The sequence below is a fragment of the Nuphar pumila genome, chromosome 3 (genome assembly GCF_984573655.1).
Source record: "Nuphar pumila chromosome 3, dmNupPumi1.hap1.1, whole genome shotgun sequence".
Classification (NCBI taxonomy): Eukaryota; Viridiplantae; Streptophyta; class Magnoliopsida; order Nymphaeales; family Nymphaeaceae; genus Nuphar; species Nuphar pumila.
Window position 1 is genome coordinate 12,797,641 of NC_143251.1, and position 22,258 is coordinate 12,819,898.

General features: G+C 40.0%; 2 protein-coding genes across 3 annotated transcripts; one reads left to right on the plus strand and one right to left on the minus strand.

Moving 5' to 3' along the window:
* Positions 1-1,616: 1,616 nt before the first annotated feature.
* Positions 1,617-16,211, plus strand: LOC149842012 (uncharacterized). 2 transcript variants are annotated; one of them, XM_089998833.1, is made up of 11 exons: positions 1,617-3,044; positions 3,567-4,040; positions 4,208-4,509; positions 4,685-5,416; positions 5,506-5,784; positions 5,918-6,079; positions 6,232-7,164; positions 7,261-7,476; positions 12,110-12,370; positions 15,486-15,838; positions 16,191-16,211. In XM_089998833.1, the coding sequence occupies exons 1-10, from the start codon at positions 1,763-1,765 to the stop codon at positions 15,813-15,815; spliced, it is 4,971 nt and encodes a 1,656-aa protein (XP_089854959.1). In that variant the 5' UTR covers positions 1,617-1,762; the 3' UTR covers positions 15,816-15,838; positions 16,191-16,211. The 2 variants fall into 2 exon arrangements, with proteins under 2 accessions (XP_089854959.1, XP_089854958.1); XM_089998832.1 differs by lacking the exon at positions 16,191-16,211 and having other exon boundaries at positions 15,486-16,058.
* A 2,358-nt stretch (positions 16,212-18,569) lies between these two features.
* LOC149842013 (uncharacterized) lies at positions 18,570-20,803 on the minus strand. The gene is made up of 3 exons (XM_090000572.1): positions 20,587-20,803; positions 19,325-19,509; positions 18,570-18,998 (listed from the first exon to the last, which is right to left on the minus strand). The coding sequence occupies exons 1-3, from the start codon at positions 20,801-20,803 to the stop codon at positions 18,570-18,572; spliced, it is 831 nt and encodes a 276-aa protein (XP_089856698.1).
* Positions 20,804-22,258: the final 1,455 nt, after the last annotated feature.

Consider the following 22,258-nt stretch of genomic DNA (forward strand, 5'->3'; position numbering starts at 1 on the left):
AAAATAATTAAAAAATATTTCATATCAATCCGAATGTGACACGTGTTAAAACTATTAAAATAATATTAAAAATTAATTTTAAGCATTTTTTTTACATTTATTAAAAAATAGCCTATTCAGGTTAGTATCATATTGATTTTCTGCCGATACGGACAACATTGGAATAAACAGTTTTAGCATGTTAGAGTAAACAACAATTGCCATTTGATTAACCGCAAAAAGCCACAAAATGACACTTATTCTAGACTGGTTAAGGGTTGGTCGAACCGGGATCTGTTATACCATTCTTAGAGCCATAATTATGGGTTTACGGTATCATCATTATGGGTAGTTTTTTTATCATGTGCAGTGTGGACAGTTTATGATTCCACATTGTGTAATACCTAACTACAAATCATTTCTATGACTGCTACATAATAGCATAAAACAGATGAAAATTGAATGAACATTAGCAGTTTCCCAGTATATTTCATAGCTTCTATGATGTCTTATTGGAAAAACATTTCATCATATAGCCAAGAGAAAGTCTGGTTAGAAGTCCAAATATCTGATCAATTGGACTGCATATTATAATTCTTTTCTCATTAATAGAGGGTCGATGGTGCAGTGAAAGACATTATGTTAATAAATATAAGAATAGTTGTTATATAAGTTGCAACTTACTCATGAAAATGACTGATAAGTTGCCACAGTGAGTCCTTGGGCATTCAAATTGGTAGCATTCGTTTGATGTTGCAAATCATATTGCAACAATTTGAGGAGCTTGCGACACATGAACGTTTGAATGTAAAGGCCAACCTATAGTATGAGATATTAATGTCATGCAAAAAGGATTGCATAGAAGATTTGTGAAGTTGATCTATTCGTGTTTAAAGCATGTTATGTTTGCTATCTAAAGAGGGGCATCCATGGAATGATGAAAATACTCTGTTAAATAGTTTGCATCAGCCATTCCCTGCAGCACTTCATGCAGCAAGTTGCATGCCCACCAAAGAATCCTATTGGAGGGCACTTCATGCAGCAGAAATGCACGGCCACTCAAGAATCTCAATGAAGAGGTTAGAACTAATGACACGTACAATAAACAGGCGATAATAATACCGAATTGGGCCTCTGTTACCTCATCCCTTTGCTTGCTAAAATCCAGAAAACAATCATACGTCTCCAAGATCCATCTTTCCTTTGACATCATCATGTGTAATATTATCACCTCCACCACAGTCAAAGTCCGCCATAAAAAAAGATAGCCCAAACTCACTAGGGTTTCTCTCTCTCTAGAATTTACATTTTGGAGCAGATTAGAACTCATCATCTTGGGATGTTAGGGAGGCTCATATTTTAAGAAAAAAGAGAAGAGCCATCCATATTTTAATACCATAATTTTTTATTTTCCACAAAAATTAAAAAACCATTCATCTAACTTTGCCGTCTCACCACCCAAACGCAAACCCAAAGCAACCCAAACCCAAACATACACACACACACACACACACTCTCTGCACACTGCTAGAACCCCACCCCATCGAGCCGGGTGCCTAATCGTCTCTTTCTCTCTCTCTCTCTCTCTATAACAAATCAATCCCCTTCTTCTGGAGACCAGAGATGTTTCCCTCATTTTGGGCATCCTTCAATCCGTGTACCATCGTCACGTTTCAACTTCAGAACGATGAAGGAATAGCCGAAGAGGTGGAACTATGAAGTTTGGACTAGTGGGTATCGATCAGGAGAGGGAAACGACATCGAGACGAAGATAAACGAGGGGATGATCAAGTGCGGATTGAAAGAGGTCACGGAAGCGATGGCTTCTTCCTCGGGTGGGATTTCGGAGCAGTCGGTCTCCGGACGTACCGAGAAATCCGTCGCTAGGGGCGGGGAGAATGCGGAGGAGCCGAGGGAGGGCGGGCAAGAATCGGTGGTGGTGGAGAAACGCGGCGACTACGCCGCCGTGTGCCGCTGGACCATCGGCCAGTTTACGAAGACGAAGGCGAGGACTTTATGGAGCCGCTATTTTGAGGTGGGCGGCTACGATTGCCGATTGCTCGTCTACCCGAAAGGTGATTCTCAGGCTCTCCCTGGTTATTTCTCCATCTATCTGCAGATTACTGATCCCCGGGGATCGTCTTCGTCAAAATGGGATTGTTTTGCTAGCTACAGATTGTGTATTGTTAATCAACACGACGATTCCAAGTCAATCATGAGGGATTCTTGGCATAGATTCTCAAGCAAGAAAAAATCTCATGGTTGGTGTGATTTCACCCCCTCTTCCACAATCTTGGACCCCAAATCTGGTCTTATATTGAATGACTCTGTCGTCATTACCGCCGATATCTTGGTGTTGCACGAGTCGGTGTCGTTCTCGCGGGATATTGATTTCCAGGGAGTGGCTGGTCCAGTTCCTGATGTTCTTAGTGGCAAATTCACCTGGAAGGTTCACAACTTCTCTCTGTTTAAGGAGATGATCAAGGCCCAGAAAATTATGAGCCCAGTTTTCCCGGCTGGAGAGTGCAATCTAAGGATTAGCGTCTATCAATCGTCGGTGAATGGAGTCGATCATCTTTCGATGTGCTTGGAGAGTAAAGATACCGAGAAGTCGGTCATCCAAGAGAGGAGTTGTTGGTGCCTTTTTAGGATGTCTGTTTTGAACCAGAAAGCTGGTCTGAACCACATGCATCGGGATTCTTATGGTCGGTTTGCAGCAGATAACAAGAGTGGAGATAATACTAGCCTGGGATGGAATGATTATATGAAAATGTCTGATTTTATCTCTCCAGACATGGGTTATCTTATGGACGATAATGCAGTCTTTAGTGCCTCATTTCATGTCATCAAAGAATCAAATAGCTTCTCGAAGAACACAGGGCAGCTTGGTGGTCGGGGTAATGCAAGAAAATCTGATGGGCATCTGGGGAAGTTCACGTGGAGGATAGAAAATTTTACAAGATTGAAGGATCTTCTGAAGAAGAGAAAAATTACAGGGTTGTGTGTGAAGAGCAGGAGGTTTCAGATTGGCAATCGAGACTGTCGTCTGATTGTTTATCCAAGAGGTAATATTTTTCTCTTTTTCTCGAAATGCCTGATAAATGTGAGCTTGAGCTCTTCTTGGAAGCTGAGAATTTTGCAAATTGATCAAGTTGTTGTGTTCAATACTTGCATTATGCATCCGTAAAATCTTTCTTTGACCTCTTCAGAAGTTTTACTGATCTATTCTACATTCTATCTGTTCATATTGATGTTTGTAGTCATCGCATTAATGGATTTTTTATTAGCCAAAAATGGAGGAGGTGGTGGGTCTTAAAGTGTATTGAAATCTTTGTAGTTATTGCACCTTTCTGGTTTCTTTTCTTGGTTTGTGCTTTTGAAAATTTGGCTTAACTTATTCATGTAGGGATTCTGTCTGTAGAATCTTACATACATGGTAATTTTACATATCAGGACCAACCTGTTACATTGTTTGAGTTTTATGCTTATTCAAGCTTTGCTCATTAACGGACATGATCTGGTTAGTCTGATTGTGCTTCTTTTTCTTAGAGGGAATCTGTAACTTGTCTCTTTTTGCTTGGCACCAGGGCAGTCTCAACCACCATGCCACCTTTCAGTGTTTTTAGAAGTTACAGATCCTCGTAATACATCCAATGATTGGAGTTGCTTTGTGAGCCACCGCTTATCAGTTGTTAATCAGAAAGCAGAAGAGAAATCTGTTACCAAAGAGTCGCAAAATCGTTATTCTAAGGCTGCCAAAGACTGGGGATGGCGCGAATTCGTGACACTCACGAGTCTCTTTGATCAGGACTCGGGATTTCTTGTGCAGGATACTGTTGTATTCTCTGCTGAGGTTCTTATCTTGAAAGAGACTTCCATGATGCAAGAGTTCCCTAAGCAGGAAACCGATATCAATAATGGAGGCTCCCAGACTGATGTGGTTACAAGAAGAGGAACTTTCACATGGAAGGTGGAGAACTTCTTGTCTTTCAAGGAGATCATGGAAACCAGGAAGATCTTTAGCAAATTCTTTCAAGCTGGTGGATGTGAGCTGCGGATAGGTTTGTGATGTCACTTGGTTGGCTGTTATTTTATTGGTTTAAAGGATAAACCTGTATATTTGTTTCCCGCTAATCTTTTTAGCATAAGTTTGTTATATCTGGGTAAATTGTCATGTGGCTGCAGTTTCTCTGGGTTCATTGCGTTCCAATATTTGATGGTGTTGCAGGTGTTTATGAATCTTTTGATACAATATGCATATATCTAGAAAGTGATCAATCAGGGGTGAGCGATTTTGATAAGAACTTTTGGGTCAGATACCGGATGGCTGTGGTTAATCAAAGGAGGTCATCAAAAACAGTATGGAAGGAGTCCTCAATCTGTACAAAGTCATGGAATAATTCCGTGCTCCAATTCATGAAGGTCTCTGATTTGTTGGAGGCCGAAGCTGGGTTTCTTGTACGTGACACTGTTGTCTTTGTCTGTGAAATTTTGGATTGCTGCCCTTGGTTTGAGTTTGCAGATTTGGAGGTATGACCACAAATTTTACCTATTTATTCTTCTTCCTGCCATTTATTATGATTGGTGGTTTCCCACTTTTTTGTTGGATGGGATTTAAGGTGGTTGACTACTATGAACATGCTTTGATAAAGTATTATCAGGTAAACTGGTTTGATGCTCAAGTGCTTAGTATTTCTCTTGTCAGGTTTTGGCTTCTGATGATGACCAAGATGCCTTATCGACTGACCCTGATGAACTTATTGACTCAGAAGACAGTGAGGGAATTAGTGGAGATGAAGAAGACATTTTTAGAAATCTGCTTGCAAGGGCTGGTGTCCACCTCACTTATGGAGATAACCCTTCACAGCCTCAAGTCACATTGAGAGAGAAGCTTCTTATGGATGCTGGTGCCATAGCTGGTTTTTTGACTGGTCTTCGTGTTTACCTTGGTGACCCAGTGAAAGTAAAGCGCTTACTTCTTCCTACCAAGCTACCAGGTAATGCTGGTGGCAAGAAAGATGCTGGCAAAAATGATTCAAGTTCACCCAGCCTCATGAACTTGTTGATGGGGGTTAAAGTACTGCAGCAAGCAATTATTGACTTGCTCTTAGATATAATGGTTGAATGTTGTCAGCCTTCAGAAGGAATCAAAGGTGACGATGCTTCTGATGAGAGGTCAAAATCTGTTGGTGATAGCATCTCAGTCGCATGTCCTGTAGAGTCTAATGTAATAAATGAGGTGATAGAGTCTATGCATTATCCTGTTCAGCAACGCTTGGATGCTGGACTAGATGAAATTAGCAATGCACAAGCTGTGCAGAGCTCTGACATGAAAAGAACGGATTCACATGGAACCATTTCTGGGCATTCTATCTCTCCCCCAGAAACGTCTGCGGATGATTCTTTGGCTGATGACGTGTCAAATAAAAATGCAAAGGTAATGGCATAAAGTTCAAGTGCTTCTATAAATTGTTGTCTATGCCTTTTGGCATGAAGGCATTAACCTGCTGTAGCACATATATTCAGACAAAGTGGCCGGAGCAATCTGAGGAGCTTTTGGGGTTGATTGTGAATTCACTAAGAGCGCTAGATGGTGCTGTTCCTCAAGGTTGTCCAGAGCCTAGGCGAAGACCACAATCTGCTCAAAAAATTGCTCTTGTTCTTGATAAGGCACCAAAGCATCTTCAGCCGGACCTAGTTGCCCTGGTTCCTAAGTTGGTTGATTATTCAGAACATCCACTTGCTGCTTGTGCCCTGCTAGATCGCATTCAGAAACCAGATGCTGAGCCTGCACTACGGATGCCTGTAAGATATGTGCATATGTCAAAGATTTTCTCCTGCTAAGAAGCTACTTATTTTCTTTTGATGAGAACATTTGCTAAACACCCTGATGGAAAATCTGATCCTAACTCCCGAGACTGTATTCTTGGGTATTCAGGTTTTAGGTGCTCTTAGCCAGCTGGAGTTTGGTGGCGAGGTGTGGGAGAGAGTGTTATCCCAAGCACTTGAACTGTTACCAGATTCGAATGATGAGCCACTTGCCGCGGCTATTAGTTTTGTTTTTAAAGCTGCCTGCCAATGCCAACATCTGCCTCAAGCTGTATGCACAATCATGGACATTTGATTATTCTACACACACACACGTCTGTTTGTGTGTGTGGATTATTCCTTTAGTCTCTTTTCATTGCCTCCTCCTCTTCTTCTTCATCTTCCTGCTGCTGCTGCTGATATGTTTGATTGTCTCTGTTGTAGGTTAGAGCAATCCGTGTTAGATTGAAAAGCTTAGGTGCTGAGGTGTCACCCTGTGTCTTGGATGTTGTAAGAAAGACTATTGTTGATTGGCCAGATGTTGCTGAAACTATGTTGAGGGATATTGATTCTGACCCTTTTCTGGTCAATAATTGCATAACAGAGCCACAGGGAATTTTTTCTTGTGGTCAACATGGGCTTACTGCTCAGCAGTTGCACATTGCAGAAGAGCAGGTCGTTGCTGCATGCCATCAAATGCCTGATGTTTTTATCTTGTTTGAAATGCTATCTATGCCTACCCTTGCTATAGAAGCATCACAGGTATTTGAGAGGGCCGTTGCTCAAGGGGCAATTGGAGAGCAAGCAATGGTTTTAGTCCTGGAAAGACGACACTCTCAGAGGTTAATAGAAAACTCCCATCCGGTGGTCAGTTGTCAGGATAAGGATATATTTGTGTCTGCCAAAGTGAACCAACCATTGCCTGAAGAGGATGACGATTTTGCCCCAGTTCTTAGCCTAGCTGAAGCTTTGGTGCCCTCTAGGAATTCTAGAGTGCAAGAATTTGTGAGGATGCTATATGCTATCATGTTCAAAATATATGATGACGAGGTTTGTCGTGGAAGAATGCTAAAAGGGCTTGTTGAGCGTGCCACCAGTACTGCCGATAGTTGTCGTGAAGTTGATCTAGATCTGGAAATTCTGGCATTCCTTGTGCATGAAGAAGGAATTGCAAGACCTGTTCTAGGCATGATGCGTGAGGTTGCTGAACTTGCAAATGTTGATCGTGCAGCACTGTGGCATCAATTATGTGCAAGTGAAGAGGAAAACATCCGCACACGTGAAGAGAGGCAAGCTGAGATTTCTAATCTTGTTAGAGAGAAAAATATTGTATCTCAAAGGTTAAGTGAATCTGCTGCAGTAAACCATCGTCTCAAGGTATCATGTTTGAGTTGTTGATATGGATGTTATACTACATGTTCTAAGATTGACTAATTCTTTTAATACCACGTTAATTCTTCTTGATCATTGCAGTCTGAAATGAGAGCTGAAATGGATCGCTTTGCTCGAGAAAGGAAGGAAATGTCTGAGCAAATTCAGGAAGTAGAAAACCAACTAGAATGGATCAGATCAGAACGAGATGATGAAATTGCAAAGCTCTCTGCTGACAAGAAGGTTCTCCAAGACCGTCTACATGATGCAGAGACACAACTTTCACAGTTGAAATCTCGTAAGCGGGATGAGTTAAAGGTACTTTATCTATCGTAATTGTTTAAAACATTTGGATGTTGGCTTAAAAGTTTGGTGCATGTTTCACTTCTATGCATATTTCTTTTTATATTATTAGTTCTATCTTTTCCAAATCAGATAATCCTTATTACTATGAATGAGCAAAAAAAATAACATGTTGGTTCTCAAAATGATAGCTTAGTTGTCAAAGGTGCTAGGCGGTGAGCCCCTAAAAAGACTAGGCAGGGCCCTAGGCAGACTAGTTGGTACCCCAAATAATTTTTTTTAAATACACAAAATATGTAAACAAACTGCTAAAATTAATAACAAACATCCATACAACATAAAATCAATCAACAATAAGCAATAGACAAAACACATGTCGTCGAACAATATAAAGCAATTATATTAAATAACCTGCTGAAAAAACTTAACAATAAATGAACAATTGAATAAACAAACCATACAACTAACAATGTGAATGAACAACATACAAAAAATAAAATCATGTATACAAAAAAAATTAACAACAATAGACATAATATAAGCAATAGACAAATTAGAAGAAGAAATGAACAATTGAATAAACAAACCATGCAACTGATAACCTGCTCAAAAAAATTAAAAATAAATGAACAATTAAATAACTCTTAAACAGTGTCAACCTGAAATATAACTTAGAAACATAAGTACATAACCCAGAAACAGTCAAACAAATTATACATGCATACACATATAGAATGTGTATGTGTGTATAAATTACACACACACACACACACAAAAACAGATTAGAGGTAGAAGGACAGAACCGAGAGAGGGAGAGAGACCCAACTCGGGTCGCCCGAGAGAGAGAGAGAGAGAGAGAGAGAGAGAGAGAGAGAGAGAGAGAGAGAGAGAGAGAGAGAGAGAGAGAGAGAGAGAGAGAGAGACCTTTTGTCTTCTTCTTGTTCACCGCCGAGAGAGGGAAATAGGCTAGAGGGGAAAATGGGCGAGAGAGGGAGACAACGAAAAGGGGAAGGGGCGTGCCCTTTCCCTTTTTATAACCCTGCGGTCAACGTACTTAAAAAAAGACCAAAATAGGCTTTTCAGCCTAGTCTGTCCACGCCTAGGCAGGTTAGGCGATGCCCAGGCGCTAAAATAGGGTCCTACCGCTTAAACCCTATCGTCCAGGCATAGGGATGCGCCTAGGTCACGTAGGTGCCACCTTTGACAACCAAGAATGATAGGCTTGAAATAGATTCATTTATTTATTCGAGATTTCAGCATTCATTTTTGAGATGAAGAGATGGCTTATATCTTGAAATTGAAGTGAAGGTAGAGAAAAGATTAACCCAAAATTTCAGCAAATTGCCATGGAGTGTTCATCTGGTACACATGGTTATATCTTGTATTTTTGGCCACGGTCCTCAGTGCCTTTAGAGTTTAGAGAACTAGGCATAATATATTGAAATTGATAAATGAGACTTTTCTCTTTAAGTGCTGGTGGCAGCTATACACTTGGTGGACTGCAATAAGGCAAAGTATGAATTAATGGTCTTCTGCGCAATTGGAACTTTGTGCCTGGAGAAATGGTTCTGGACTTTGGAAGAGTGGTTAGATGATCTCGATAGGTTTAAAGAAAGCGTTCAGATTGTGGTGGGTAAAGGCTTTATTGTCAAATTCTGGATGGACTCCTGGTTAGCCCATATTCCTTTTTCGGCAACTTTTTCTTCATTGTTCAACATTTCTCCAATATGAGAATATGATGATCTCAGATTGCTACTTAAGTATTCGGTATCTAAGACATCAAGTTTAGAAGAAATTTTGCAGATTTTAAGTTTGCTAAATTGAGTAGGTTGCTGAGTACTCTTGAAAGATATTGCACTAGGGAAGAACCTGACAACGTTAAATGGATTTATGCATGGAATGGTTTATTTTCAGTAAGGTCGGATTATTATTCATTGTGTGAGCTCTGTGTAATTGTGTAGTCTTAATAGCTGCTACGATCATTCATAAATGGATTCAGAAAAAGGCCATGTTTTCCTTTATCTCCAGATGTGATGCAGCAGAATTGATCACATTAGCTTGGAAGTGGAGGATGCTAGAAGCAACCTTTCCTATTTTGTCTTTCTTGACTGCTATTTCATCTAATTTCATTTATTTATAAGATTTTTTTTTGTTTGCATGCCTGGGCATTTGCAATAACTTTGCTAGATCATCTGAAAGAACAAGGGTTCTCTTCCTTTTTGACACTTATGAAAAACTTTCGATAAGTTTCAGAACTGGGCAACAAAGTGAAGATGATGAAAATTGAAGACGATTGGAACTCAATAAATTCCTGAAATTGTATACGCTAGGCTGCTGAAAATGGGAATGGTCTGGGGTTATGCAAATTATTGAGAAGTTGCAATTTTCCCAAGTTATATATGTTAAATTCAATTGCATCACCTTTACATAAAAATGTATGAAATGCAGATTACAATTTTATTATTTTTGGTATGGAAATTTTGTAATTCCTTACAAATATGCATATGCACCATTTGGGGCTAATAACACTAGAAGACCATGAAGCTTAATGTGAAAAAACTTGCAAAAGTATGTATTCTTTGACAAATAACTGTTGACATAACAAAATTATTTTTGGTTAATATCGGTATTGAAACTTCAGTAAGGTGTTAAAAAGTAATCCTGAATGCTGTGATCAAAGACTTGGTTACACTTCAGAATTTTCTTCTTTTTAATCTTTTCATAAATAAAAACTTTGTATATTTTTTGTAAAATAATCTGTTTTCATATTTTTCATAAATAACCAGTCCTTGTATTGTAACATTTTGTTGCTATTTTCTTTTTGGACTTGTTATTCTGAAGTTTTAATTTTACAAAATTTTCATTTTATCACTCTTTGAGTGCTTTTATTTGTTTTATAGCTTTGTGCATTTTGATACCTCGGGGCAAAAATTATCCTGCCTTTTATGCGAAACGGATATATCTTATTCTTGGAGATTCTATTGGACTTAAAATTTCCATTTTTGCGGGAAATTTTGGTTTTTGACTGTCCAGTGTCCATTAAAGGGAATCTCGTTGAAGGGTCAGCCGAGGCTATTGTTCTCAGTTCCTTTGAGGACAAGTGCATTTCCTCTGGTTTTATCCATGTCAACAGGGTTATAGATCTGGTTTCCTTCATCATTAACTAAGCATTCTATGTATATTACTGCAGAAGAGTGGTATTGATGTTGCTTGGCCTTTGGAAGGGAGCATGAAAACAATTCCTTCATGGTTGTGTGTTTGCTGAAGTCCTAATCTTTTAGTGATGTAAACATATTCCTAAGATTGTTGAAGCGAAGACTGCTCTGTCTTAGCAATCATGGAAGCTGATTTGTTATCCAGTTCAAAATTAGTGAAATTTGATGGATGAAACTTGAGAGCTTGCCATTTGTAGCCTTGTTCAAACTGAGATGGATTTTTTCTATGTTTTGGCTAGATTTGTAGCTCTTAGTAAGTTAAAAGTTTATTATCTCATAAAAAAATATAACCCCTTTTTTCTTCAAATTTCTAAGTTGTGCTTTTATGGTGCTTGTTCATGTAACCATCGTTTGGGGCTCCACATATTTAATCTTTGTTCTTAATCACATCTTCCGTCTTGCATGATTTTTTCTATGTTGTTGGCTAGATTTGTAGCTCTTAGTAAGTTAAATTTATAATCTCATAAAAAAAATCTAACCCTTTTTCTTCAAATTTCTTAGTTGTGCTTTTATGGTGCTTGTTCATTTAACCACTGTTTGGGGCTCCACATATTTAATCTATGTCACAGGGATTCGGCCAACCGGGTGCCGCACCCGCCTCAACACGATGCGGGTGCGGCACCCGGTGCGGTCAACCGGACCCTGGGTGTGGTCAACGCACCCAGGGTCATTTGTATCCAATTTTTGGACCAAAAAATGGCTGATTGATGGAGTATTTGTTTGCTTCTTGTAACTTGTGTTTGGTTGGTAAATACTAGCCGATACATGTTCCTAGGCATGATGGAAAAAATAAGGACGTTACCACTAATGGTTACTTAAAGGGGTTTCATGGAAAATGAAAGAAGAATTAATTTACATGATTTTTAGTTACTTTTATCTTGGGAAGAAACTTCTTAGAGGCTAGCAAAGACGTAACAGCCGAGGGGTGGGGATTTAACAAAGGAACAGACTGCTCAGTTCCCATTAATTACTCTCTCTCTCTCTATATATATATATATAAGTAATCAATAAATGCATTAGAAAAGTTAATTGCTTTGACTGGTAAAATATCATGTCCATTTATGTTTTACGCCCTGCAGTGAAGGGATGAAAGTGGGGTTGGGTAGACCTGACCCAACCTGAATTAACCTAGCTCGACTCGGTCATGCCCAAGATGAACATTCATTAGTGTTAATGTTGTTAACTGTTAAAACTTAAAAATTATAATATATATATATATATATATATATATATATATATATATATATATATATATATATATTTGCCGCACCCCCACACCCAAGTTTTTTGAAAGTGCCACACCCGCACCTGCACCTGCACCTGCACCTGCACCCATGTGACATAGTATTTAATCTTTGTTATTAATCACATCTTCCGTCTTGCATGATTAGTTAATGTTTTAGTTTTCACTAAAACTGAGTTTTATGATTCAGAGAGTAGTGAAGGAAAAGAATGCACTGGCCGAACGACTGAATATTGCAGAAGCGGCACGAAAAAGGTTTGATGAGGAGTTGAAGCGCTTTGCTACAGAGACAATCACACGTGAGGAAGTAAGGCGGTCACTTGAAGATGAAGTCCGGAGGTTGACACAAACTGTTGGACAAACTGAGGGCGAAAAGAGGGAAAAGGAAGAGCAGGTTGCCAGATGTGAAGCCTACATTGATGGACTGGAATCACAATTGAATGCCTGCCAGGTTTGCTCTCTCTCTCTCTCTTTCTCTCAGGTGACAATATAATTGATTGACTATATTATCTAAGGTAACTATTATAATTTCATAGATGGTCTTGGTTTCTGAGTTAGGGTAGGGGGAATCCTCATTGGTGCAAGGCTTTTGTTGATTAAAAATTTAAATATCTTGGTTAATCCTTCTTGCAGTATGGTATCAGAACAGTTTCCAGCTTTTGACCTAAAATAAGGATCAAGTTAGTTCTTTTTGTCTTTCTTCTATATAGCGCCCATCTCTTGCAAAGGCTAGAAGTAGTTAGTAGTATAACTTAGCTTGAGATTTTACAGCCAGGTCAAACTGGTAATAACAGTTAGTTAATATCTGTGGAAGAAAAATATTGTTGTGGTTGTGGTGTGTCATCAATATTTGCGTTCTTATGATAGAGGAAACAGCAAGCCGTTTTTAAAGGATCTAAGTTGCTTCTTGCACAAACTACTTAATGTTCCATTATTATAAGCATTTAGTGTGTAATAAGTTTCATAATATCGTACATCTTTTAAACCTTTTTCTATGACCATGATTTAATAACTTGTGTGTTTTGCATACTGCCAGCATCAACATTTTTAAGATTAACGTAGTGCTCCAAAAAATAATAATTTATGTAACTCCAAATAGATTTTTACTATTAGCATGCTCCAAAGGGCCACTTCTTACTATCTACGGTGTATTATTTGATGTGCACTTGAGTTCAGTCTTTTTGTACTTGATCCTCAAAATCCATTAGCTGTATTGCATAATGGCACAATATGGTTGATATGAAAACTATTGCATTTTCAGTGCCTTCTTCAATGTGCCATATAAGAACAATGATTTGTGCCATAATCACAGCTATCATTGATATTTTGAATATTATGATTTTCAAGGGACAATATTATTCCAAACAAAAGGGATATTTTCAAAATATCGCCTAATTTTAAAACTATTGCATTTTTAAATTGATTTTAACATGTTGAAAGCACCTTTTGCCTAGTTCTTTTATTTATGTTTTTAGTTTTAATTTTATATATTATATATTCTATTTATGCATATACTGATTTTCTCAAAGATTTTCTCAAAGATTTTCCCAAGTAAAAACTTATCTTTTCACAATATCACGAGATTTTCTGTCACTGATATTATCCATAGAATGAGATTTGTGGCTATGATTTCTAATTTTCTACCCTTGTTTATATAGGCTAGGCCAGTTCATGCTATACAAATTCAATATGATGGGGCATACACCATGAAAGAAGAGAACTTAGAGAAGAATAGGAGAGAACAAAGAAACTTCATTGTTTTGAGAACAAAGAGCTCTTCTACATAAAAGGGACAACCCCCTTTTTGGTTACATTACAAGACAAAATCTGTTGACCCTCTAACCTCCTACACAAATACAAAAATACCCCTCATTAAATAATACATGTACAACATTGAGAAGGTAGCACAAATAACCACATACAAGTAGTAATACAAATTAAAATGATACATTAACTTATTACACTTCTCAACACATGCAAGCCTCTCTCTCTCTCTCTCTGTGGATGGCTCTAATAGAGGATGACACTAAATCTTTCAATTGAGAGGAATGAAATGGGAAAAAGATAAGAGAAAGTTGCAATAGTTTTCATTCAAGGGGAACATTTACAACATCAGATAGATATTTGAGTTTACAGAGACCGATAAAAAGTAAGAAATACAGTTCAAGACAATAACACATGAATGACCACTTTTGGAACCTGTGATGATGACACGGGTAATGATAGTGAATTGGTGTCACAAGGATATTTCTGTGCTGATTTGTCAAAGTTCTATTGGCTGATTTCTCTTTCTTGATAGCCCCTTACAGGTTGGCATCTCACTTCTGAGCCACCTATATTAATCCTTTCCCATGAATGAGGCTGGTCAAAATATTGGCAGCTTGACTTTTTCAACAAACTTCAATTTCTCGATGTTCATGTTTCCCATGAATGAGGCAATGATCTATTTGCGTCATGCTTTCTCATATTATCGAGGGCTATACTATAGTCATTCAACAAACTCTTGTAAGTTGCACATTTTTTGTCATGAAAACATATTCCTAATCCATGTAGCATTCAACTTTGCTGGCTGCATAGTTCTATGTTTGACCTCAAAATTGAAAGGTCCTGTCCCTCATATGCCAAGAGCTAAGATTAGGTGGTGGATCATCTTGGTAGGATCTCCAATCCCAAACCACATTTAGAAAGGAAAAAGAAAATGTTCCCCTTGATGTATTGAAGAATCTTTTTGTGGCTTCAATATATTTTCTCCTTGGATCATGCAAAACTTGACGGTCTTCATTAGCAGAACTGGTGATTTCAGCTTTATGAAGGTCATATATTGAAGATTGGTAACTATGTATTTTAGAATGCCCACTACCATTTTATGTCATTATTATTTTTGAGGATTGAGAAGGTATGGTCTAGACATTGGCAAGGATATAGGATTTGATCATAGCAGATATCCATGTTGGAGACTATAGGAAATGGTTGTATGGTGACAAGCTAATCATGCCAGCTTATGCGACAGGTGAAGATAAGGTTGTTGTAGGGTACGAGATTTTATTGTACAGACATCCATGTTGGAGACTAGGAAATGGTTGTATGGTAACTAGCCAAGCACGCCAGCATATGCTAGAGGTGAAGAGAAAGTTTTGGGATATGGACTGAATGGAAAATTGTAACATTGCCTCATTCATTTTTTGATTTTTTTTTAGTATTCATTAAACCAAAGTTATTTGAATGTTTCTCTGATATATGGTGTGGATAATTTTGTGATGTTGCTTTTCACCTTACTCATTGCAACTTGCAAAGATGGTTCGATCAATAACTTACTGGTAGTGTTATTTTTATTTGATACTGTCTTTGTCATCTTAATTGTTTGGTTGCCATATCATGAACTTCCATTGGGTCTTGATAGTATATGATTCTGGATATAACCGTGGAGGGGAAGATCCATTTATGAAATAGTTTAAGAAAGCGTCATTTAATTGTAAAGAAAAATGAGGCCTCTCTGGAAGTCTTCTATTTTCTTTACCGTTTTCTGTCGTGACTGCTGTGTTAACTGCCTGATTTGCTCCCTGCAGCAATATATCCATACTCTTGAAGCCTCATTGCAGGAAGAAATGTCTCGCCATGCCCCTCTTTATGGTGCTGGCTTGGAAGCTCTTTCAATGCAAGAGCTGGAGACATTATCACGCATCCATGAGGAAGGACTCCGGCAGGTACATGCGATTCACCAGCGTAAGGGAGGCATCAGTCCTCTCGCAACCAGCCATTCTCTCCCTCCTCCCCTAGGTCTATATGGAACTGCTCCACCCATGGCTGTTGGACCACCTTCACTACTACCCAATGGAGCTGGAATCCACAGCAACGGGCATGTAAATGGTGTAAGCCCATGGTTTCCCTCCACGTAAACAGCATTGTTGTGCATCTCCATGTAAGTGGCTGCTTTTTTCTCATTTGTCTGGCCTCTGTTTTTTTTTTTGAAAGGCAAGCTGTGGTTAAACAGACCCCTACCAGATTCATATAATTGATCGTGTTATGGGATTATTGATATCTGGTAGAACTGTTGGTCCCAGCTTTGACTATCATACAGTTGAGGGCTGTCAAATAAATAAAGGAAAGGAAACATTTAAGTATAAATGATTGAAAGGAAAGAAATTCAGTGCTGCTTTTCCCATTGAGCTAACGGATCATCCTTGTGTGCATTTTTCAAGTTAAAACAACAGTGCCGTAATGTTTATCACTAAACAAGATGGTTGTCCTGTCTTCTTTCTGTATGTCGCTAGTTGAGATTGGGAAAGGTGGTCAGAGATGTGTGTGGTTCAGATGCTTTTGGATTGACCAAGCTGGTAAGTTGAAAATGACTTGGTGTTCTAGGGTGTGCGTCTGCCCAAAGTACGTGGGAGTCTCCAGGGAATTGGACCATTGGTCCGTTCATCACCTTCATTTCTGACAGCCTCATCCGATTCCTTGTAGATTTAATTCGTGTATTTCCCTCCATGCGCGAACCATCAGCTCAGACAGAGATTGTTTTCCAGGAACAGCTGGGTGGCTTCCAAGAGCAGGCTGACTCAGCTGTGGGCACATGGTTCGTGCCTATTACCCTTCCGACAAAATGTCATACAGTGAAGATTCAGCAAGTTGGCAAAGATTCAAACTGATCACTCTGGTGGCTCGCTCACCTTGGTACTCTGTGATTTATGGGTTTCCTGTGAAAACCTGTTCTTCATTACCCCCTTTTCTATTTTTTTCTAAAGTGCGCAGGTTCGGGCCTTTTGTATGAAACCATTTATTTTCCCATCTCTGAACCAAACGGGCACCTATGAAACTGGAATGTCAATGAATCAAACCTGGTTGGACATTGGATCCACCTATTTCCATTTATCCCGAGGCGGTAAAGGCGCTTTTTGAGAATCAATTTGACAGATATACTGTTTTTGCTGATTCAAAGAAAAGGAAAGAAGAAAAATCTGATTCAGAATCACAGTTAAAATGACATCAACAAAATGACGCATCAACCACATTGACAATGCAGGCCAACAGGGTATTGTGAATCTACACATACACGTCAACCATGTAGCACCTGAGCTCGTTCTGCACGACCAAGATCTCAGTGATAAGTCCTGGTTGGTCGCTTTAAGTCATCTTGGTAGTGGGCTGCTCCAAGGTAGATCCAGACCCCGCAACATTGCCAAGCCATGCAGCGTGCACCAATTGCCTGCAAGAAGAATAGTTGTATGAACTGCCATTCACCGTGGGATTGTGCAGCCAAAAATATGAACCTAACCTTTAAAGACAGGCCATAGTAGGCAACTATACGTGTAGCCTTGGTTGCTTGAGCACTCAGAATGTGTGGATGTGTTTGCCATGGCTCATCTGATGTTGGATATAGATCCAATAATAGCTCTGGGAAATCCTGTGATCATCTTAATACACAATCAGGCATGAACCTGTAAAGTAGATCCAAGAAGCTAACGGATCATGTGCAACCTGTTAGTAGGGGTGGCAATCGGGTCGGGTTGGCGTGTCAGCATACCTCAACCCGACGGGTCGGCTGTGGCAAACACGAACCCGACCCATTTAATAAACGGGTAACCCGACACGACCCGCCAACCCATTTAATAAATGGGTTGGGTCGGGTAAACGGGTTTTCAGGTTGGCGGGTCGGGTTGGCTGGTTGACGGATCGGGTTGGCAGGTAGGCAGGTTGGCGGGTCGGGTTGACGGGTCGGGTTGGCGGGTTGACGGGTCGGGCAGACGGGTTGGCGGGTTGACCCACCCGCCTAACCCGTTTATTAAACGGGTCAGCCGGGTTGGCATACCCCCAACCCGAACCCGACCTGTTTAATAAACGGGTTACGCGGGTCGACCCGTTTATTAAACGGGTTGGATTAAGCCCAACCCGAACCCGCCTAAGAGGCGGGTTGGGGGTTGGCGGGTCGTGTCAGAAATTGCCACCCCTACCTGTTAGGCGTTTATGAACCAGTAGGTCCAATTAAGATCCAGATAATTTGTCTGTGAGATGTACAAATTGTAAGGGGTTGAGCCAATTAGCCTGCATATTCTTTTGGATCAAGCACTTAAAAATCTATTTCTTGACATTACATCGTGCAATTTACACCAAAAAATTCCATGGGAAGCTGTTTTGACATCAAAATCATCCAATCAGAAACAAGTTTGCGAAAATTGAATAATACCAAAAGGATCTACATGTCCAATCCTTCTGAGAATGCATGAATGTGGTGTTTTCCTCGTTGTGTTGAAGTTTATGTGAATCTTGGGTGGAAACCATGCCCATTTCAGCCTTATCAACATCCAAAAAGGAAAAGGAGATGGGCAAAAACATTTGCAAAGGCTTTTTGTCAAGTCTTCAAGTTAAAATTAGCATCTCAATATTGTTGTTGTGTCCAATAATCTAGCATGAAGAAAAGCTTGGGAATCACATGCCATAATATGAAAGATCAATATAAATTAGATTCAGTCTACTTCACCATGCTTGTGGCAGTAGAAACTAACTAGACTAGAGAAAATTTACAAGGCAAGAAAGAAAAGATGGCAAGTGAATTTACATATCCTGAAATAAGTGGTAGCCTACGAGTGTATAGTGTGCCAATCAAAGTCATCAATACAAACCCAGTCATCTAACCCTTCGATGACTGAATTTCTCTAAATATCTTCCCAGCTCAGGTTTGTACCTCTTTGAGCATCAACAGCAGCGAATCCAGCAAGGTGGACTAGTTCCCGCCGTGGATCATATGAATTAAATAGGTTAAGGAAAATCTCCTTTAAACTATCATGATCAAAGTCCTCAAGATCACTGAAGGAAACATCAGATCCCATTTCATTCTGCAAACTAACACACTGAGAAGTTGGTTCATCTTCCTCGGACTTTTGGCTTGATTCATCTTCATTCTCCCAATTTGAGGTAACCACAACGGTGCTGTTCCAAACCTCCTTTTCATGAACTTCAGTTGGCCGCTCATCGGTGCTACTGCATTTATTGATTCCTTCCACATTTAACAGCCGACTGCCTGAAACTTGTGAGCCAGTCTCGTTCTTTTGCAACTGTTGTAACAGGCCTCTAACTTCCAGTATCTGCAAATGGAAAATTTAACCTTACTCTAAATAGTGAACTAATGAAGGCACTGCATTGTGTTTCAGGCATAGAATAACAGTGCCAAAATTCACCCTTTGAATCAGGCAAGTTGACATTATATAGGACTATATGGTCATGGTGCAATATCCAGCACAGTGTATGAACACACACACACACACACACAGGTAACATCTTATATCATGCAACTATTACTTGCAACTAGGTAGATAATGTAGTGCATCAAGTAGACCAATCCTTTACAGGATGACTATATAAGTGGTAAATCAAGACAACAAACCAATTATAAAGATGTGAAGAAGCTCACCTGTGATGTTGATAGAACTTCAGCTGCATGATTATCCAATCTAGAATGCAGGACAAAATATATTTTCCAAAAGCATGCCTCATTCATATGCTGCGGACATAACTCCAGCCTCATAGCTAATAGCTTTGGAACAAACCGTTCAATAGAGGCAACATGCTTCTGATGTGCAACTGTCATTATGAATTCTGCCAAGGTAGTTTATTAACATTAGGCGAGAAATTATGTCAAATACCCAACAGTAAATAGTCACTGCAGAAACATATATTCAAAGTTGATGTTTCAATATTCTCCTCGGAGTTTATATTTCTTAAGGATAATGCACTCGCAAGTAGAAAGTCAGGGTTGCAGGTATTATTTACTAATCAGACCATGTAGATGTGCTTACCGTGGTTTGTTTAGTAAGAAGCATGCCTTCGATTAATGGTTTTTTATGCAGAATTTGTTTTTTTTTTCTGTTGTAAAAATTTGGTGCATAGTAGGCTGTTGCTTTTTAGATTCCTTTAACCTGTCTACACATCAAGACTTCTTAGGTCAAAGATAATGATGATATAGGTCGTTTTCTTAAAAATTAGATGTTTAATTTAATTCCCACAATGATATGTTGATTCTGTAAAAGTCCAGAGACTGAACGAAATTAAAACTTCCGAGATTTATGAATTCTTCCTTTTAACAGTAATATATATGCCTTCTTGGAAGATCTGTGAACTTTTACTTGATAGAATTCGAACATGAGACCCCTAGATCAAGGCATAGTGCTAGTCCAACAATCCAGTTACAGCTGAAGATGCATAAATCATATAGTTACTATTATGGACCCATGATCAATTTCATAAATTAAACATTCTACTGACAGTCCCTGACTCACAAAGAAACAGACAGAGGTGCCCATAACGAGCTGTTCACTTAATACCAACATACCAACATGCCATATATAGGATGAATAAGAGAATCTGATCATCATGGTTAACTATTTGCACATACAAAATTTATGTCAAAGGAATTGCAGAGTCCCATCAAACAATTACTAAAAGCTATAATAGTCTTCACATCTTAAGTAACTAACAACAAGCAAGAGTTTCGGAAGGGTAAACGTGCAAAGAGTCCCATATTCTACCACGTTGGGCGCTCGAACATTAATATTATGCCCATCTACAATTTACCAACAATAGAACACCTCACAATTGGTGTATCTGCAATTCACTCTATGACTAAAAAGACAGACAAAAGGGCGGTGAAGAAACCAACTTGCCTTCAGAATTCACTTTCTTTGGGCAGCAATGGGGACTCCAACCATGCCTCGGGGTGCACAGAAACAATGCGGGTAAACTCCAAAACCTCCTCTGAGATTAAATCCTCCCTCTCTGCTTCTCCCTCTTCCTCGCGGGCTTCTGGCGTCGTCGAAAGGCTCGACGCCAACCAGGAGATGCCGGAGAAGAGCTTCTCCCCAAGTTCCGAGAGATTTTCACGAACACCCGCCATCTGATTTCCATCCTCCTCCGATTCTAAGAAGCGAGCGACGCCCCATAGTTTGTTGCCAGTGAAGTCTCTGAGGTCTTCTTTCACACCCTTGCCACGCAATCACTGCTCTATGAAAGATTTTTCTCATACCCATCTTCCTTTTCTTCTTGTTCTTCCTCCTGAAGATTGAGTGTGACAGAGTCGGCTTAGGATTTCAGAAGCCAGGCCATTGTGGGAAGAGGGTGGTTCAGGTGATCACTGTGGAAGAGTTGGTGCAGCAGAAGAAGGGAGAATCCTCTGTCCTCTGCTGTTGGACGTAATGAGTCTAGGTCCCACGGGGTAACCCGGTTGGGTTAGTGCGGTGAAAGTTACGTGAATGTGCAAAGACCACAGACCACATTCACTAAACTGCTTATTTCTCTCATTATATAAGGGGATAGGATGTTACTGAGATGATGAAAGATTCGTAGCTGTAATCCTACCCAAATCCACATCCAGTTTAGGTGGTATAGGGTCTTGCTCACCGTCGACCTAAGGCCTGGGCTCATTGCGGGTGTCGATCGGCTGAGAAAAACTCCAAATTCTCTGCACACGCTCTATGACGAATACAGGTACACTTTCTGTGTTTGTTTTACAAAAAATGCCAACATTGGGTTATGGGCATTCCACGCTTCCCCTGCGCGTGGGTGCCTGTAGGGCCTTCTAATGTTTTGCTGCCACTGTCCTCTTGGGGCGACAACCTTCACCGACGACAGTGTCATTCTAGTAGGTGACCGCCCATCGTCATGGGGCAACATTGGTTGCCAGACGACGACAACTGTCGCCGTGGGGCGACAGCCATTCCCGACAGTTATTGGCCCAGGCGACCCTCTCTCTCTCTCTCTCTCTCTCTCTCTCTCTCTCTATATATATATATATATATATATATATATATATATATATATATATATATATATATATAATGCAGAGGGTCGAGGGCTTACCCTGCACCGTTGGGTAACAGGGTAGTCTGTCGGCGTTGGGATCGTCGAGGGATGTCTCTAGGCGAGGGGGTTTTTGCCGGACCGCTGGATTGCCGATGGAGTGCGGCAAACTCCTTACCTGTTGTGTCGCTCGTCAGAAAAAAGCAGGGACCCCCTTTTCACCAAAACTCTCTTTCTCAAACCCTTCAGCCGTCAGGTTGGGGACTTCGGTCGGTGTTTTTTTTTTGCCAGGGATGTGCTGGGGCAGTGGCGGCCTTGTCGGTGTCGCTGGCAGCCCGACGACATCGCCGATTTATCGACTGTTCCGACTATAGATCAAAACTATAACCCTTACCTGTCGTCGGGGTGTCGCCGAGGTTGCATCGTCGTAGATGCATCACCGGGGGAGGTGACCATCGCCGGCTGGGCACCGACGTCGGTCGTTGTACGACAACGTGGGTCGCTGTGGGACGACGAAGAGGAGAAACCCTTCGGTTTCTCAGTAAAACGCAAA

Bases quoted from the DNA above. Each gene is read 5' to 3' on its own strand.
- LOC149842012 (XM_089998833.1), top strand. From the start codon at position 1,763: ATGATCAAGTGCGGATTGAAAGAGGTCACGGAAGCGATGGCTTCTTCC. The intron at 5,417-5,505 runs GTAATGGCATAA...ACATATATTCAG, and splicing joins TGTCAAATAAAAATGCAAAG to ACAAAGTGGCCGGAGCAATC. The intron at 7,165-7,260 runs GTATCATGTTTG...TGATCATTGCAG, and splicing joins CAGTAAACCATCGTCTCAAG to TCTGAAATGAGAGCTGAAAT.
- LOC149842013 (XM_090000572.1), bottom strand. From the start codon at position 20,803: ATGGCGGGTGTTCGTGAAAATCTCTCGGAACTTGGGGAGAAGCTCTTC. The intron at 19,510-20,586 runs GTGAATTCTGAA...CTACCTTGGCAG, and splicing joins CCCATTGCTGCCCAAAGAAA to AATTCATAATGACAGTTGCA. The intron at 18,999-19,324 runs GTGAGCTTCTTC...TTCCATTTGCAG, and splicing joins AAGTTCTATCAACATCACAG to ATACTGGAAGTTAGAGGCCT.